The sequence below is a fragment of the Geotrypetes seraphini genome, chromosome 9 (genome assembly GCF_902459505.1).
Source record: "Geotrypetes seraphini chromosome 9, aGeoSer1.1, whole genome shotgun sequence".
Taxonomy (NCBI): Eukaryota; Metazoa; Chordata; class Amphibia; order Gymnophiona; family Dermophiidae; genus Geotrypetes; species Geotrypetes seraphini.
In genome coordinates this window covers 28206282-28225091 of record NC_047092.1, presented here as the reverse complement: position 1 = coordinate 28225091, position 18810 = coordinate 28206282, and the positions used below count along the sequence as shown (strand labels likewise).

Below are 18810 nucleotides of genomic sequence, written 5' to 3'. Positions count from 1 at the left end.
AGAACTGGTTTCAGGAGTACACACACAGCAAAGTCAGAACAAATATGCACAAGACGTATTTTGGAAGCGAGTGGTACAAAGACTGAGTCATGATAGAGAACATCAGAGATACAGTAGATGATTTTACATGTTATAGTATAGATAAACAGCCTAGATATATTAGTTGAATACACATGCTATAGTGCAGGGATCTCAAAGTCCCTCCTTGAGGGCTGCAATCCAGTCGGGTTTTCAGGATTTCCTCAATGAATATGCATGAGATCTATGTGCATGCACCGCTTCCAATGCATATTCATTGGGGAAATCTTGAAAACCCGACTGGATTGCGGCCCTCAAGGAGGGACTTTGAGATCCCTGCTATAGTGGGTATAAACATCCGAGAACACTAAACGACTATATGAGTTCAGTTTAGCTTCTGCTCTACTGGCTGACCTGGACTTGGGATGCTGGTCATCCTGGGTGAAAGGAAACATCAGCTAGCCAGACTCACGATGCATGCAAACCAAGTTTGGAAAGGAACTTCAGTTTGTGGCACTTGGTCTAGAGCTGTCACCATATTGGCTGGGCTAACATGGAGGGGAGAGGAGGCGTGAAACCTCACTGATACCTACAAATGAAGGCAGCAACGGGCAGACTCAGAAGTTGAAACCTGAAGTCAGACCATGTTGGGTGAAGAGGAGGAAAAGAGCAGTTTCTTCTTGCTTCTTGAGCTTCCAGCACAACTAAAACCAGAATTCATTTGTAACCATCTGATGTTTCCCTTCTTATTGTTACTGGCAATATGAAATCCCTGAAGCAGGTTTAAAGCCGAAACATATGGCTGGTGAACGTCTATGAAAACACTTGGACATGTCCCCCGATGAAGACATATATACATGCCGAAACTTGGATCCTTGTTTGGACAAAGTAACTAGAACATAAAGATACTGTTGGTTGAAAGGACATCTCTCTTGCCTTTTTTTGTTGTTGTTGTATTGTAGCATCACTAGATACAGCTAGAAATCCAAAAGAGGAGAAGCAAACTTCTGCCCCCTTCCCCCCCCCAAAAAAAAGTCCAATGAAAACATTGTTGACATATCTAGACATAGGAGTAAATTCTATAAAGCAGGAACTAACATCTACATGCCAAATATGCATGTAAATGATTAGAATACTGCCACATATGCATGTACATGCCAAAAATCCAGATAAGTGCTATTCTGTATATATGTGCATATCTCATATATCCTTTCCATCTTATCCATAAGACAAGAGGCATATGGGTTTTCCATTTGAATCAGCCCCTCTTCTGTGGGAGGCATAAGCCTTCTCCCTCTTGGAGTCTCATGAGCTCTGCATTCCAAGATCTTGTGAGCCCATCTGGCACAACCAGGCTGACCAACTCAGAATGAAGCATTCTTTGTAACTTCCAACCCAGCAGGGGCCAGGTGTTATCTGGTGACATCAGGCAGATATTCTCACACGTAGGTGATATCATTCATAGAGCCTGGTACGGGCAGTGCTAAAAGTGTATTGTCATTTTAAACTTATTTAAGCTTCGAGACTGCCCGTACCATGCATGTGCGAGTGCCTTCCCGCCCGATGTTGGCTCGCAGTTCTTCAGTTTTGTAAGCAAGCTAAGAAGCCAACCAGGGGAGGTGGGAGGGATGTGAGAATATCTGCCTTCTGTCCCCAGATAACAAGTTACGGTAAGTAATTGTACTTTTTCCTTGGACAAGCAGGCAGCAAATTCTCACATGAGGGATTCCCTAGCTTACTGAAGGGCAAGGTGGGAGAGTTGGCCATTAGGAAGAAAATAAATTCTGTAAAACTGCTTGGCCAAAACGCTCATCTCATCTGGAATAGGATTCTAAATAGTAGTGAGACCGAGACCTGTGAAGATTTAACACATAATTTTCCCCGCTGACAGAAATACATATAAGGTGATGGAGTGGTTTTTCTAAGGTCTATAGGTTATGAAAGTATGAAGACTGCATTAAAGAATATCAAGAATGGAACCGAATTGAAGAAATTATTGACGTAGAGTGAAGATACAGTATAAATTTAGGCTCGACATTTATTTAACTAAATTTATGAGCCTAGTGCCAAAAGTAACTGCTAAGCTCCTAACTTCTTTTCCCAGCTTTAAATCTGCCCCTTTGTTATCTGTTTTATATGATCCTAAATTTAAGAGTATAGTGAAGTTTGAGTTTAAAGTGAAGCATTCAGCCCTAGAGAAATTTAAGAAAGGCCAATTTAGGAGCATAACTCTCAAAGCTAGAAACATAAATCCTTTGAATACAGGGGCCAAAGTATACCTGACTGAGGTGAGGGCTAAGGAGAGCATCCTCTCCATCCCTGCTCCTTCTGCCTACCGAACATCAAGGGACCTTCACAGTCTTCCTCAAGGACAAGTCCCTACATGAACTGCCCCAATGACTCCTGATCAAAGCAAAGGCCTCCTTCAGGGAGTGTCTTCTCAAAAAGTCCATCTGCACATTCTGATCTACAGCTATGTCAGCCATTGACAATGCCTGTAGATACGTTTCAGCCCAGTGGAGGAGTGTGGCTTCTTGGGCTACAGCCACATACTTTGCACCTCCCTGTCTGCTGACTTAGGCCACCACTGTTGTGTTGGCACAAGATACCCAATTGCAGAGCTGCCATTTTGTAGAACACACTGGGGCTGAATGCAAAAAAGTTATGCAGTGAGTTTTTATATTTGTTGTTTCTTTGTTTAGTGTTATTTTGGAATTTTTCTAATTTTTGGTTTCTCTTTGAATAAATGCTAATGTCCAATTGCGTTTTCCTTGAGGCAGTGATCAGTGGATTACAAAATGCTGACTGATGCCCACTGTTACTGCAGTGATAAGGAAATCTTTTTTGCCAATGATTTGTAGCATCAAACATTTATGTTTTTCAAGTGCTCGATATTTGCTCCGAGGCTTTTTCCTTCCTTTGACCCTTTCATTCTGTCTATGTTTTTGGTAGAGGTATTTTACCGTGTTTGTAATTTTATAAGACACTTATGGGTTCTTTTACAAAAGGTGCACTGCCAAACAGATGCCAAGCCACTCATTCTATTCGGCAGTGCACCTTTGTAATAGCCAGCCTTATGCGCCTTTATAAAACAAGTACCTCCTTGACCTCTTCCAATCTAGACAACTTGTTATAAAATTACTCACAAGGTTTTCAATGGCAACAGGGAGCACAGATCGTTACACAACATGAAAAGAGGCTGAAACTCTTCAGTCAAAAATTTAGCACCTACAGTGATAAACACATAATATAGACACTACTGTACATTTCAGTATAGCCCAATTCTAGTTAGCCATGCCAGAATGCAACTTTTTGAGAGAACCCCCCCCCAACTTAACTGGAATATTGATTCTAATACTGCCTCGCTTACACACCTATTTATTCATCTTCAAGAAGAAATGTAAAACTCAGAGGGTGGAAAACAACCCCAGAAATGATCATGTTACACTCACTATGCCAAATGCTGAGATAATATTTTTCAATCCATACTTGGAAAGTCCTCGCAGTAGTTGCCCCTCCACACATCTTTTCACAGGCAGTTTCTTGAGAGCCGAATCTGGATCTTTGGTTTTGGCCCATTCTTCTCTGCATTTAACCATATATCCTTTTTCAGCTGAACCACACACACACACACAAAAAAAAAAAAATAATAATTTGCACCCTAAATCATAAAACAGTGTTCCTTCATTGGTCAAGGCTATATTTTTGGATCTCTGGTATAAACTAATGTGATAGCTATGCAAGTTCATTTGAACAAGTACCAAACCCCTCTCCACCTCCACCCCACAAAAAAACAATTTGTAATATTTGGGAGAATGGCCAGTAGGAAAAAAAAAAAAAAAAAAAGACAATGATGCCCCTGTATAAGACTTTGGTGAGACCTCATTTAGAACACTGTGTTCAATTCTGGAGATTGTACCTTCAAAAAGATATACACAGAGGGTGGCTACTAAAATGGTTGGTAGTCTTTATCATAAAACGTATGGAGACAGATTTAAAAGATCTCAGTATGTATACTTTGGAAGAAAGGTGGAAGAGGGGAGATATAATAGTTAATTTTAAATACCTACACAGCATAAATGCACAGGAGGCAAATCTCTTTCAATTGAAAAGACACTCTCTAAAATATGCTTTATTACAGCCCTCTATGCTATTTAGTGCATGTTCCCCGATTCATTTTTTGCACACCAATTTAAAGTAAAACCACACTCTCCCCCCCCCAAAAAAAATCTGTGTCTTGCTGTACCAACCTCCAGGCCGTGGTTTTAATATTAAATCCACCACTTCATTCCATCTGCTTTGAAGAATCACTCTAAAATGCAGCAAAAAAACCCAAACAAAAAAACAGGCATTTTATCCTCCACAGCTGATTGATCTGAATCTGCCTACCTGTCTTCATAGCCATAGTAAATCTAGACCTAAATGTACAAAGTGCACTAAAGCAATATTATCTATCCAAAGTTCCATTTTAAGCAATGGGACCTAAGTTACTATTAACACACATTAACAACATTAATACATTTTAGTAAATCCAGATTTTAGCTGCTACTGATGGTCACATCACATTCCAAATTAATACAGATCCATTAACTACTATCATGTGTGCTAACTCCCAAAGAGCCTAGGAAAGTTACTACTGCATGCCAATTTGAGTCATTCCATATCTGAACACATGTACCGTATATACTCAAATATAAACCGATCTGAATATAAACAGAGATGACCTTCCCCCCCCAAAAAAAAAGGAGGAAAAAAGGATGGCTCAGTCTACAAAAACTTGAGAATATCAACTGTTTTTTTCCTAGGCTAAGCAGCATAAAATCTGTTTTATTTTTTGGGGATCTTCCCAGATAATTGTGACCTGGATTGGCCACTGCTGGAAACAGGATACTGGGCTTGATATACCTTCAGTTTGTCCCAGTATGGCAACTCTTATTTTCTTAATTAAGAGAATAGGCAAGAAGATCTGATGTCCCTTTACATGTATTAAAATTAATCCACTAAAAAGGATCACCTTTATCAACACAGCTACAATACTACTTTATCCTAAAGCAAAATAAATAAATAAATAGAAATTGGTGGTTTTTAGCATCTCTCTTCTCCTTTCCTCCCCTCAGATCTGGTATCTGTCTCCTCCCCCTCCTCCTCCCCCCATGGTCTAGCATCGCTCCCTTCCCTTTTCTTGCTTGGTCTTTCTTCTCAATTTATTTTCTGCCTTTGTCTAAATTACATTCTCTTACTATCCAGTCCTCAATTTCCCTCTTTTCATTGTGTCTACCTACAGCTTGCCACCTCTTTCCCTCACCCCTTCCAGTATCTAACTCTAGCCTCTTCCCTCAATCCAGCATGTGCCCTTTTATCTTTAACCCCTCCTTCCATCCAGTATGTGCTCTCTCTCTCCTCTCCACTTCCTTCCAGCGTCTGCTCCCTTCTCTCATTTCCCTACTCCCATTCAATGCCTGCTCCCTTCTCTCTCTCCTTCCCACATCCTTCCAGCCACTATTCCCCACTTCCATCCAGTGTCTGCTCCCCGCTCTCTCCACTTCCTTCCAGCATCTGCTCTCCTTATACCTCTCTTCCTTCCAGCGACTGCTCCCCTCTCTCTGTACTCCTCACTTCCATCCCGCGTCTGCTCCCCCTTCTCTCCACTTCCATTCAGCAATTTAGCATCTGTTCTCCTCTCACTGCCCCTGCCTCTCACTCCTCTCACTGTCTTCCATCCAGTATCTGTCATTATCCCCCCTTTCTCCCCACAACAAGCCTGAAGTGCCACTCAACCTCTTCCCCTTGTCGGACCATCTCCCTCCCTCCCTCCCTTCATCTTTATGGTGTTTTACAAAACCAAAGTTTTCGCTTTCAGATGGCCCCTGATACAGCTGCCCAATGCTTCTCCTCTGATGCGATGCCCCCCTGTGATGAACCTTGAAGCTGCTATCCTCTGTGCACACAAACCCCCGCCGCCACCCTCCATGCATGTCCCACTCATCGACACCACGCTTACCATTAGCACTGGAAACCTGCTGCCGTCGTCAATGCTGTATTCTGATCCAGTGCGAAGCTTTGAGCATCTACGCATGCTCAGAGTCTGCCTGCTCTCCCCTTCTCTGAGAATCTCGGAGGGGGTGGGAGCTGGCAGGCTGTGAGCATGTGCAGATGCTCAAAGCTCCGTACCAGATGAAAATATGGCATTGACTACGGCAGCAGGTTTCCAGTACTAATAGTAAGCACGATGTCAGGGGTGGGGAGTAGGGACAGCATGAAGGAGGGTGGCGGTGGCAGGGGTTTGTGTGCACAGAGGATAGCGGCTTTGAGATTCATCATGGGGGGGGGAGAGGGGGGAGATGGAGGGGAATCGTTCTATTGAAGATTACAGGCCTGGGGGTCATCGGGAGTTGAATGGACGACAGCCGCACTTGGTGGTGACTCAAATATAAACTGAGACCCCCATTTTTTGGCCCCCAAATCTCTGTTTATATTTGAGTATATATGGTAATCAGGCATACTTAGACTTTTGGTGGTGAGATATCAAATATCTAAACAAGATAGCAATAATATGTAAACTGATCAGAACAATAAGGTATCTATTTCTTTTTTTCTGTTTCCTCTTGTGCGCTATTTATCCTTTAGGTTCCCTCTGCTCTGTTCTAATATACATTTATGCTACAATTCTTAATTCTTTGGAATAAATGCACAGTTCATGCTATAGTCACTTAATAGTATCTTTTCTGGATCTCGTTTTCTCTTGTTTGAGATGCATTTACATTTTACTCCAGCAGCTTTCCTGTCTTCTTTTCAATCTCCAGCTCAATCAGAACCAGCTGGGGGGTAAAGCATTAGTGCTCATTCACAACTACCTGTTTTTCTCATCATTGTTCTAACTTTCTATCACTTGCAGGCTAGCTACTGCAATGACAATCTGTAATCAGAGTTTCATTAATTGGCACAATGACTTGTTCTCCCTTTCACACAGTATTTTCCAGCAACAAAGATTTAAGAGTTGGGCTCATAAATGGGGTGTTCCCACATTACTTGTATCAGTGTGATACCTGAAGGGGATTCTATTTTGTAATCAAAACTTTACTCATTATTAAAAAGAAAAAACAACAACCACCCAGGATTGCACCATGCACATTATGACTGCCATATATCAAGATAACTCCAACTGGCAAATAGCAAGATCATTAATAAGAGAACTCCAAATTTTCACTCAAAATTGCCAGGAAAATCCATTAATCAAGAATAAGCATTTACTTATCTAATCTCTGCAGGAAGTTCTGATGAGGGCCAGTAGATCCCTTAAACTTACTTATGTTTAAGATTTGATTTACTGCCTTTTCTGAACAGGCAGGTCACAATACTAAAAACTAGATAAAATTGGAAAAGAAATCCAAAATTTAATAGGACAGGCATATCCATGACAAAGCAGCACACACACTAAAAACTGAAAGGATAATGGTGTTGAGATGACATACGTTATATAAGGAAAAAAGCAAAATAGTGAGCAATGCTGTTGAGTAAATGCACTAATCCCAGCTGGGGATAAAACTATTTAGTTATGCAGATGATTTTACGATTATCATCCCATTCACCAATTCTGTCTCCGAAACTATTCCCAAAGCTTCAGAAGCTATAAACATGATGATCCTTATCCACGTCGGAACAAACGACACCGCCAGGAGCACCCAGGATAGCATATCAGCAGATTTCAGAGCCCTGGGTGAGAAGCTGAGGAGGATGGATGCACAGGTGGTCTTCTCCTCAATCCTCCCTGTAAGGGGCAAGGGCAGAGCCAGGGAGGATCGCATCCAGAGGACTAACGACTGGCTGCGAGATTGGTGCAAGGAGATGAACTTCGGGTTCCTGCAACATGGAGAGACACTACTAGGACTACAGGGACCAGATGGGCTACACCTGACCAGAAGAGGGAAGAACATCCTTGGACACCGACTGGCCCGCCTACTTCACAAGGCTTTAAACTAGGTATGTTGGGGGAGGGTACAAGCACAAACACAAACAACCTATCTGACGAGCTATGTCATCAATATTTCTCTGAGACTGGGGTAAGCAAACACCGCAATTCTGGGCCTGGGAATGTGATGAGTAAACACATTTCTAAGTATGGGGCGAGTACACACATTTCTAAGTCTAAGGTAGGTTCACACTGTAATTCCGGGTCTAGGGAGGGTACACACATTGCAAGCTGTACTAAAAGAATTAAAGTAGCTCAAACAGTTATTCCCCCACAGAGTACAAACACTTTCGAATCTAGGGTAGGTACACTTTGCAATACTGGGTCTAGGGAAGGTACACAAACTACAAGTAGTACTGAAAAGGTCCACGCAGCTCAAGCAGGAACAGCCCCAGGGAGGCATAGCAAACATGCTACATGGAGGGCTATGTACGTCAACGCCCATAGTTTGGGCAACAAGATCCTGGAACTTGAGACTGAAATGAGAAACGCTGACCTGGATGTGGTGGCGATATCTGAGACCTGGCTCACCGACTCCGATGGGTGGGACATGGTGATACCAGGATACAACCTCCTTCGCCAAGACAGGGAAAGCAGAATGGGAGGTGGTGTAGCATTATACACTAAGGATGATATTAAAGTCACCAGAATCACAGATATCAGGTATACAGGGGAATCACTTTGGGTAAATTTGGCCAGGGGGAATGACAAATGCCTGTATCTTGGCATAGTTTACAGACCCCCAAGACAACAGGATGACATAGATATAGAACTAATCAGTGACATAGAGAATATCACCTAGCGTGGGGATACAGTGTTGTTAGGAGACTTTACTCTGCATCCAGCAGCAGCAGGAGACTATTGAACTCTATGAAGGGAGCTAAACTGAGGCAACTGGTATTGGAGCCAACGAGGGAACAGGCAATACTGGACCTATTGCTTACCAATGGTGGAAGTGTCACTGAGGTCTCAGTGGGCGACAAGTTGGCCTCCAGCGACCACATTATGATATGGTTCAAGCTCAGGAAGGGTTTCGCCAAAACTAACACATTGACCAGGGTCCTTAGCTTCAAGAATGCCAACTTTGAGGGTATGGGGGATTTCATCCATCAAGCACTACAAAACCAAGTAGGAACAGATAACATAGAGGAACTGTGGTCAACTCTGAAAGCTACCATTCAGGAGGCGACAAATCGCTATATAAAATCAGTGAGTAAACGGCGTAGGAACAATAAGCCACAATGGTTCTCTGCGGAGATCTCGGACCTCATAAAAGAGAAGAAAAAAGCGTTCATCTCCTACAAACATAAAGGATCTCAGGAATCTAGAGAAGTCTATTTGACTAGGGCAAGAGCCGTCAAAACAGCAGTTAGAGAGACCAAAATCCGAATGGAGGAAACTTTAGCAAAGAACATCAAGAAGGGCGATAAATCCTTCTTCAGGTACATTAGCGACAGAAACCGCAGCACAAGCGGGATAGTACGCCTTAAGAAACCAGACGGGACCTACGTAGAAGCAGACTCGGAAAAAGCTGAACTGTTAAACGAATACTTCTGCTCGGTCTTCACCCGCGAGGCGCCAGGTTCCGGCCCTCAACTACAAAAAAAGGATGGCTCAGTAGACCCGTTTAGTAACTTCAAGTTCACAACAAGCAGTGTCTACTGTGAGCAGTGCTCCCTCTAAGCGGGCGGATGTTGTGAGCAAACTTTTTTCACTGTGAGCTAAAAATATCGGGCGCCAGCAAGTTATGAGCCAACTCGCCCGATTCTCCTCTCGCCGCCCTGCCATCTGCCGTACGCCTCTTCCGATCGCCCCCCTCCCTGCTCGCACCCCCACCCCGACGTCCGATTCCTCCCCCAGCCTCCCCTTACCTTTGCGACGCGTTACATGGACTGCCAGCTCGCCTGCCTGCAAGCACGTGTGTGCGCTGTGACGAGAAACTTGTGCGCTGCGATGTAATATTTTGTGCGCCAGCGCACGCCAGCGCAGCTTAGCGGGAACACTGACTGTGAGTTGTCAAAACTCAAGGTTAACAAAGCAATGGGGCCAGACAACCTACACCCCAGGGTGCTCAGGGAGTTAAGGGACGTCCTGGCGGAACCACTATCCGTGCTCTTCAATCTCTCCCTTAGTACAGGTAGAGTCCCGTTGGACTGGAAAACGGCTAACGTCATTCCACTCCACAAAAAAGGTTGCAGGACAGAGGCTGAGAACTACAGACCAGTGAGTCTCACATCAATAGTGAGCAAACTAATGGAAACTCTAATCAAACACCAATTAGATATGATCCTGGATGAGGAGAATCTGCGGGATCCCCGTCAGCATGGATTTACCAAGGGGAAATCCTGCCAATCCAACTTGATCAGCTTCTTTGACTGGGTGACGGGGAAGCTCGATGTTGGAGAGTCCTTGGACATTGTATACTTAGACTTCAGCAAAGCATTTGATAGTGTCCCCCACCGCAGGTTATTGTGCAAAATGAGTTCTATAGGATTAGGTGACACTTTGACTAAATGGGTTGGGGACTGGCTTGGTGGTAGGCTTCAGAGGGTGGTGGTAAACGGCACCCCCTCTGTAACGACGGCAGTGATCAGCGGAGTGCCGCAGGGCTCGGTCTTGGGCCCGATCCTTTTCAATATCTTTATAAGAGACTTGACTGAGGGGCTTCGCAGTAAAATAACGTTATTCGCCGATGACGCCAAACTGTGTAACATAACAAGCAAGAGCACAACGGACAATATGAAACACGACCTACTCCTATTGGAGCAATGGTCTAGGACCTGGCAACTGAGCTTCAATGCCAAAAAATGCAAAGTCATGCACCTTGGCAGTCAAAATCCATGCGAGACTTACACCCTAAATGGCGAGATCCTAGCAAGGACTGTTGCAGAACGGGACTTGGGGGTAATCATCAGTGAAGACATGAAGACTGCCAATCAAGTGGAGCGGGCTTCATCTAAGGCTAGGCAGATCATAGGATGTATACGTAGGAGTTTCGTCAGCCGCAAGCTTGAAGTCATTATGCCATTGTATAGATCCATGGTGAGGCCTCATCTGGAATACTGTGTACAATTCTGGAGGCCTCATTACCGCAAGGATGTACTGAGGCTTGAGTCAGTCCAGCGAATGGCCACCCGGATGGTCTCGGGACTCAAGGATCTCCCGTACGAGGAACGGCTGGATAAATTACGGCTATACTCACTCGAGGAATGCAGAGAGAGGGGAGACATGATCGAGACGTTCAAATACCTCACGGGCCGTATCGAGGTAGAAGAAGATATCTTCTTTTTCAAAGGTCCGACGGCGACAAGAGGACATCCATGGAAAATCAGGGGCGGGAAATTGCACGGCGACACCAGGAAATACTTTTTCACCGAAAGAGTGGTTGATCGCTGGAATAGACTTCCACTTCAGGTGATTGAGGCAAGCAGCGTGCCTGATTTTAAGAAGAAATGGGATCGTCACGTGGGATCTCTGCACAGAGATAAATAGGGGAGGGTCATTGGGGTGGGCAGACTAGATGGGCCGCGGCCCTTATCTGCCGTCTTTTTCTATGTTTCTATGAACAATGGATGACAAACTTTAGGCTCAAACTTAATTCAGATAAAACGACTTTTTTCATTGCTTCACCACATCCACTTGACATTAAATCACCCCTCTGTATCAATAACCTTAGTTACCCTATCCAGCCCTCCATAAAGATACTAGGTATAACTCTGGATCAATGCCTAACCATGAAAGACCAAGTAGATTCCTTAATCAGAAAGGGATTTTTCACTCTCTGGAAACTCAGATCCCTTAAAGCTTATTTTGTTACATCGGTTTTTAGAATCCTAGTCCAATCCCTCGTACTAAGCCTGCTTGACTACTGTAACATCGCCTATTTGGCAATTTCCCAAAAAAATATGCGACGCCTACAACTGTTGCAGAATGCGGCAGTCAAACTAATCTTTGGACTAAAAAAATTTGACCACGTGACACCCTACTATCGGCAGCTACATTGGCTGCCGATGAAGGCACGTGTAAAGTTCAAATTTGCCTGTTTCTGCTTTAAAGCATTACACGGACTTGCCCCCAAATACATTACTGACCTTTTCTTCTCAACCAACAGACACAAGAGAAGTTCACATTCCAACTTCGTTTCCCCCCCAGTGAGAGGTTGCAAACTGAAAAAACACCATGAATTCCTTCTCTCACACCAAGCAGCATCATGGGGTAAAGACCTAGAACAATTACTTTCGCCCTCTACTTATGAGGTATTTAGGAAACATCTAAAAACACACCTGTTCCTAAAACATCTTGACAACTGATCCACTTATCTCTTTCCTTTCAATAGCGACCAACTGTCCTTTTGATCACTTTTCTCCTCAACAATGAATTTCATGTCTAATTACTTCTCTTTCTTCTTCCCCTCTTGAAGTCAGTCAATTTGTACCTTTGCTTAATCTTTTGTAAACCGCATAGAACTTCACGGTATTGCGATATATCAGCTGTTATTATTATTATTATTATTAATGTCCACTCAATTCCTATGGGCTTTGGTATGTTTACCGCGGCAGCATCACTACTGTGGCTTTGTAAAAGGGACTCTTATTTTTTTTAGTTTCTATATGGTCAAAAATATGATAAAAGCCCAACACTAAAAAATAATATGAAATTTAAAAATAATGAAGTCAATGACTACCACTAGAACATCAAAACTGTATTTTGCTAGTACCACTGTTTTAAAGCACTTGGTAGAAAATAGAACGGCTCAAACTGCTACATAATGAGAATCATATATCTACCAAGTTGACTACTGCTCATGAAACTTTGCCCACATTCCTCCCAGTTGCTCAGAGTCCAGTAAAATTTAACAAATTAGAAATGCTAAACACATCAATAAAGTTTTCAGAAAGGTTTTATAATTTATTAATGCACATATAAAAAGGGGAATCTTTTGGAAAATGTAAAGTTGTGCACAGTTTTAATGTAGAGTTAATTACCTACTGTGTTAAATTATAAAAACAATGTCTTAGTGAGATGAACTGAAACACACCTTCCAACCTGATATGTAGGTACAGCTGTAGTACCAAACCTCTGCATTCCATAGTAGTTAATAAATCCGATATCCCTGAGAGATGTCATTGCCTCCTGAACTTGTTCACTGGTTCCTGTTATATTCCTAACATTCAAAAAGATAAATAAAACACCATTATTCCACTATAAACCTGGATTTGGAAAAAGCTAACTGTATTCCATAATCTTTATATATTATGCGATTAAAAACCCATATACTAGTCTTATCCACCATCCTCTTGATGAAGAAAGTAATTCTTAGATTTCTTCCGAGCCTCTTTCTTTTGCATCATATAACCTCTGATGCTTTAGCAATAGTTAGTATTTTCCACAAGTCTGTGGCAAGTGGCCACATCTGAGGAACAGAGGCTTTATCACAAAAGTAAACTTACATTTTTTTCTACCTACACAGTGTAGAATAGGGGAAAAATCCCACCCAAGAATCTGGTAACAGAAGTTCTTTACCTGAGGACTACCGTGAAGAGATTTCCTTGCAATTCTCCCAGTTTCAGTGGCCACTTCTTGTAGCTGAAGTTTCCAAGTTTGAAGTTCATTAAACAGTTGTTTAAATGAGCAAGTCTTTGTGCAGTGATTCTATAAACAAAATATATAGCATATATAACAACAGTCAGTTCTACATTATGTATTCTTGTTCCTATTAAAAAGCATACAGTGGTTTGCAAGAAGCTCTCAGGACTTCCCAGCTCCAACCAAGTCTAGCTAAGAAATAATTGTGAACCAACTCTAAACTGAAATGATTCAATGGTTTGTGCACAAAGACTGCTGTATGGAAAAGAAATATATGCTTTATTTTAACTACATAATATACTGAGGATCCAGATGGCAATCATTTTACTAGTCTCTCCATTCTTATATAATCAGGAAGTTATACCTTTCTCTGCATGTTATGTAGGGCATACAGATGAGGAAAAGTTATCTGTATCAGACTTCAGTTTCATACAGCTAGGATTGTCTTTCACAGTTCAAAACACCTATCAATACAGACAAGACATGCTGCGAAGCAAGTTTTCAATTGTATCTTAAATGCATTGCACTATTTAATTGATTTCAGATATTTAAAAGGTTAAAAAAGACCCTTCAAAGACTAACTAAAAAATATATATATATATATATATAAACACACACGATAAATAAAAACACAAAACTATAAAAAAGACAGGGTATTTAAAACAAATATAACTATAGTATATAAAGTAGAACTAAACAAACACTGTGAAATAAAAAAGATAATTAGCAGGAAGTAAAGCAAAGGAACATATCAAAGCCAGGCAGGGTAGACATTTCAAGGGAAGAACCAGGCTGTCATATATGTGATAGCACAGGTAGTTTAGTTCTAGCCTAATATCTACAGGGAAAAAGAAAATTCACTTAGGGGCCCTTTTACTAAATTACATTAATTGCTACTGTGTACTTAGGGCAGGGGTTACCAAAAGGTTGATCACGATGTACCAGTAGATCGCAAGGTTAATGCCACACCTGGTGCGTGAAGCGACTGCACAAGCGCCGGGCCCAGTAGCCTCCCCCCCCCCCCCTTTCCCATCGGCCCCGAGCTGCAGGTCTTTCAAACTTGGAGGAGAGGCAGTGGCCGCCTGCAGCGGGGGATTGACCCAGTCCTGCGCTCGTTGATGGGTGCCTAGATGTCAGCTCGGAGCTCTTTGACCCCCTCCTGGCCCTCTACTTCCCTGCATCCTGATCCCCTTCCCCAAAGTGCACTGCTTCAACAACTTGTCTGAATATGAAAGCTTCATGCAGCGTGGGGGGGGGGTTGGCAGCGAGGCCCTCCGCTCCCAGACATGGCTAATGTCAGAGGTAAGTAACCAGGGCAAGAGGGAAGAGCCTGAAGGTGGTCTTCCAGGTCCCTTCTCCTAGTGGTCTCATTTATACACACCTGCCGAAAGGAGCACATTGGTATCCTATGGGTTATGTTAATAAAAATGAGCGAGAGAGAGACAGAGACAGAGAGAGAGAGATGGAATGAGGTCTGGAGGAGAGGATGTATGCAGGAAGCAGAAAGAAGGGAAGGAATATTGGATGCATAGTCATAAGAAAGTGCAACCAGAGACTCATGAAATCACCAGACAACAAAGGTAGGAAAAATCATTTTATTTTCAATTTAGTGATCAAAATGTGTCCATTTTGAGAATGTATATCTGCTGTCTATATTTTGCACTATGGCCCCCTTTTTATTAAACCGCGATAGCAGTTTTTAGCACAGGGAGCCTATGAGCGTTGGGAGCAGCGTGGGGCATTCAGCGCAGCTCCCTGCACTAAAAACTGCTATTGTGGTTTAGTAAAAGGGGAGGGGGTATATTTGTTTATTTTTGTATAGTTGTTACTGAGGTGACATTGCATATTTTAAAGTCATCTGCCTTGACCTCTTTGAAAAAAACCCCGAATATAAATGATAATTAACATTTTCTCTGCGTACAGTGTGCTTTGTGTTTTAAAAAATTTTATTGTTGATAGATCATTTTGACTTGGTCATTTTAAAAGTAGCTCGCAAGCCAAAAAAATGTGGGCACCCTTGGCTTAGGGTCTCTTTTATAAAGCCATGTGGTAAATGCACTGAAGCCCATTCAATTCTTATGGGCTTTGTTGCATTTACCACAGCCACTTTTCTACCAGAGCTTTGTAAAAGGGACCCTTAATGCCATAAAGCACAGTTACTTACCCACAGTTACTTACCGTAACAGGTGTTATTCAGGGACAGCAGGCAGATATTCTCAACATGTGGGTGATGTCATCCACAAAGCCCCGATCGGATACTCTCGCAAGCAAACTTGCTTGAAGATCTTCAAGCTTGCGAGTGTACCGCGCATGTGCGTATGCCTTCCCGCACGAGTTAGGGCGCATGTCTCCTCAGCGTGGTCTCTGTTCAGATAGCTAGCAAAGAAGCCAACCCGGGGAGGAGGGTGGGTTGCGAGAATATTTGCCTGCTGTCCCTGGATAACACCTGTTTCGGTAAGTAATTGTGCTTTATCCCAGGACAAGCAGGCAGCATATTCTCAACATGTGGGTGACCTCCAAGCTAACTACAATGGGATGGAGGAAGAGTTGGCAATTTAGGAGAACAGGTTTTGCAAAACCGACAGCCAAAGTGGCCGTCATGCCTGGAGAAAGCATCCAGACAGTAGAGAGAGGTGAATGTATGAACCAAGGACCAAGTGGCAGCCTTACAGAGTTCCTCAATGGGAGTTGAGTAGAGGAAAGCAACAGATGCCGCCATTGCACGCACTTCATGGCCTGTGACTCGACCCGGCAGGGAGAGGCCAGCCTGAGCGTAACAGACAGAGATACAAGCGACCCAAGCGAGCAGGACCGAAAGAGAGGAACAGCTGTGAAACAGAACGAAGGGGAGCGGTGCGCTTCAAGTAGAAGACCAGAACATGCTTACAATCAAGAGAATGCAGAGCCACTTCTCTAGGGTGAGAAGGGGGCTTCAGAAAAAACACAGGAAGAACCAAGGATTGGTTGATGGGAAACGCGGAAACAACCTTAGACAAGAACGTAGGATGGGTACGGAGGACCATCTCATCATGATGGAAGACAGTGAAAGGTGGGTCTGCTACCAGGGCTTGAAGCTCACTGACCCGACGGGCAGACGTGAGAGCAATAGGAAACACAACCCTCCAAGGAAGAAACTGCAAGTGAGCCCGCGCTAGCGGCTTGAATGAGGGTTACATGAAAGGAGCAAGAAACCACGTTAAGATCCCAAGCCACCGGAGGAGGTTTAAGGGGCGGATGAACGCGGAAAAGGTCTTACAGGAAGTGGGAAACCACAGGATGAAAAGAGATAGGCTTCCCGTCAAGCGGCAGATGAAAAGCAGTAATGGCACTAAGGTTGACACGAATCGAAGAGGACTTGAGTCCAGCACCCAACAAGTGCAACAAGTGTCTAAGACAGCAGACAGGGAGGCAGAGGCTGGCTCCAGCTGTCGAGTAGCATACCAGGAAGAAAAGCGGGTCCACTTCTTATGGTAACATTGGCGAGTGGACTCTTTGCGAGAGGCCTCCAGGACATCCAGCACAGGCTGGGAGAGCTGGAACGAAAGCATTAAGTTTTGAGAAACCAAGCTGTCAAGTGCAGAGACTGCAGGTTGGGATGAAGCAGTGAACCCCGACTCAGCGAAAGCAGAGAAGGAAAACAGACAGAAGAAGAGGCTCCCTGGAACTGAGTTGTAACAGAAGGGAGAACTATGGCTGCCGGGCCACCGAGGAGCTATCAGAATCCGGGTGGCCTGCAAGGAGTCTTCAGAATCAGAGGGAATGGAGGGAACGAATACAGAAAAAAGTACGTCCAATCCAGCAGAAAAGCATCCGCTTCGAGCCCGAGAGGGGTGTAAACCCTGGAGTAGAAATGGGGTAACTTGTGATTGAGGGGGACACGAACAGATTGACATCTGGAGTCCCCCAACGAGCAAACACCTGACGAAGAGCCAGGAATGGAGGGACCACTTGTGAGACTGCAGAAGACGATTCAACCTGTCCACCAGACAATTGTGCTGGCTTGGAATATAGACTGCTCAAAGGAACATATAGCACAGTTACTTACCGTAACAGGTGTTATCCAGGGACAGCAGGCAGATATTCTTGACTGATGGGGTGACGGCACCGACGGAGCCCCGGTACGGACAATTTTAGAGTGATTGCACTCTAAGAACTTGGAAAGTTCCAGTAGGCCGCACCGCGCAAGCGCGAGTGCCTTCCCGCCCGACAGAGGTGCGCGGTCCCCAGTTAGGATAAGCCAGCTAAGAAGCCAACCCGGGGAGGTGGGTGGGACGCAAGAATATCTGCCTGCTGTCCCTGGATAACACCTGTTACGGTAAGTAACTGTGCTTTATCCCAGGACAAGCAGGCAGCATATTCTTGACTGATGGGTGACCTCCAAGCTAACAAAAAGAGGGATGGAGGGAAGGTTGGCCATTAGGAAAACAAATTTTGCAAAACAGATTGGCCGAAGTGTCCATCCCGTCTGGAGAATGCATCCAGACAATAATGAGATGTAAAAGTATGAATTGAGGACCAAGTAGCAGCCTTGCAGATTTCCTCAATAGGAGTGGAACGGAGGAAAGCTAGATGCTGCCATAGCTCTCACTCTATGGGCCGTGACAGAACCTTCCAGTGGCAGTCCTGACTGAGCATAACAGAATGAAATGCACGCTGCGAGCCAATTTGACAGCGTACGTTTAGAAACAGGACGTCCCAATTTATTCGGATCAAAGGACAGAAAGAGTTGGGATGATGATCTGTGGGGCTTAGTACGGTCTAAATAGTAAGCTAAAGCCCGCTTACAGTCCAAAGAATGAAGAGCCTGTTCTCCAGAATGAGAGTGAGGTTTCGAAAAGAAAACAGGCAGAACAATGGATTGGTTGAGATGGAATTCAGAGACAACCTTAGGAAGAAACTTTGGATGTGTACGCAGAACCACCTTGTCATGATGGAAGACTGTGAAAGGTGGATCAGCAACTAGTGCATGGAGCTCACTGACCCTCCTGGCAGAGGTGAGCGCAATAAGAAAAAGTACCTTCCAAGTAAGAAACTTGAAAGTGGCGGTAGCCAAGGGTTCAAATGGAGGCTTCATTAGAGCAGACAGAACCAAATTGAGATCCCAGATCACAGGAGGGGGCTTAAGAGGTGGTTTCACATGAAAAAGACCCCGCATGAATCTGGACACTAAAGGATGAGCTGAGAGAAGTTTCCCCTGAACTGGCTCATGAAAAGCAGCAATAGCACTGAGGTGGACT

The 18810-nt window shown here is 43.8% G+C and overlaps 1 protein-coding gene across 3 annotated transcripts in view; it reads right to left on the bottom strand.

Annotated features, from left to right (window-relative positions):
- The window catches only part of PUS7 (pseudouridine synthase 7), a 72959-nt gene that overhangs the window by 14045 nt on the left and 40104 nt on the right, over positions 1-18810 (bottom strand). For all 3 annotated transcript variants that reach the window (XM_033959752.1, XM_033959750.1, XM_033959751.1), the window contains exons 8-11: positions 13511-13639; positions 13026-13151; positions 4269-4330; positions 3471-3631 (exon numbers count right to left, since the gene is read on the bottom strand). In XM_033959752.1, coding sequence (XP_033815643.1) covers positions 3471-3631; positions 4269-4330; positions 13026-13151; positions 13511-13639 — 478 coding nt within the window. The remainder of the gene's footprint in view (positions 1-3470; positions 3632-4268; positions 4331-13025; positions 13152-13510; positions 13640-18810) is intronic.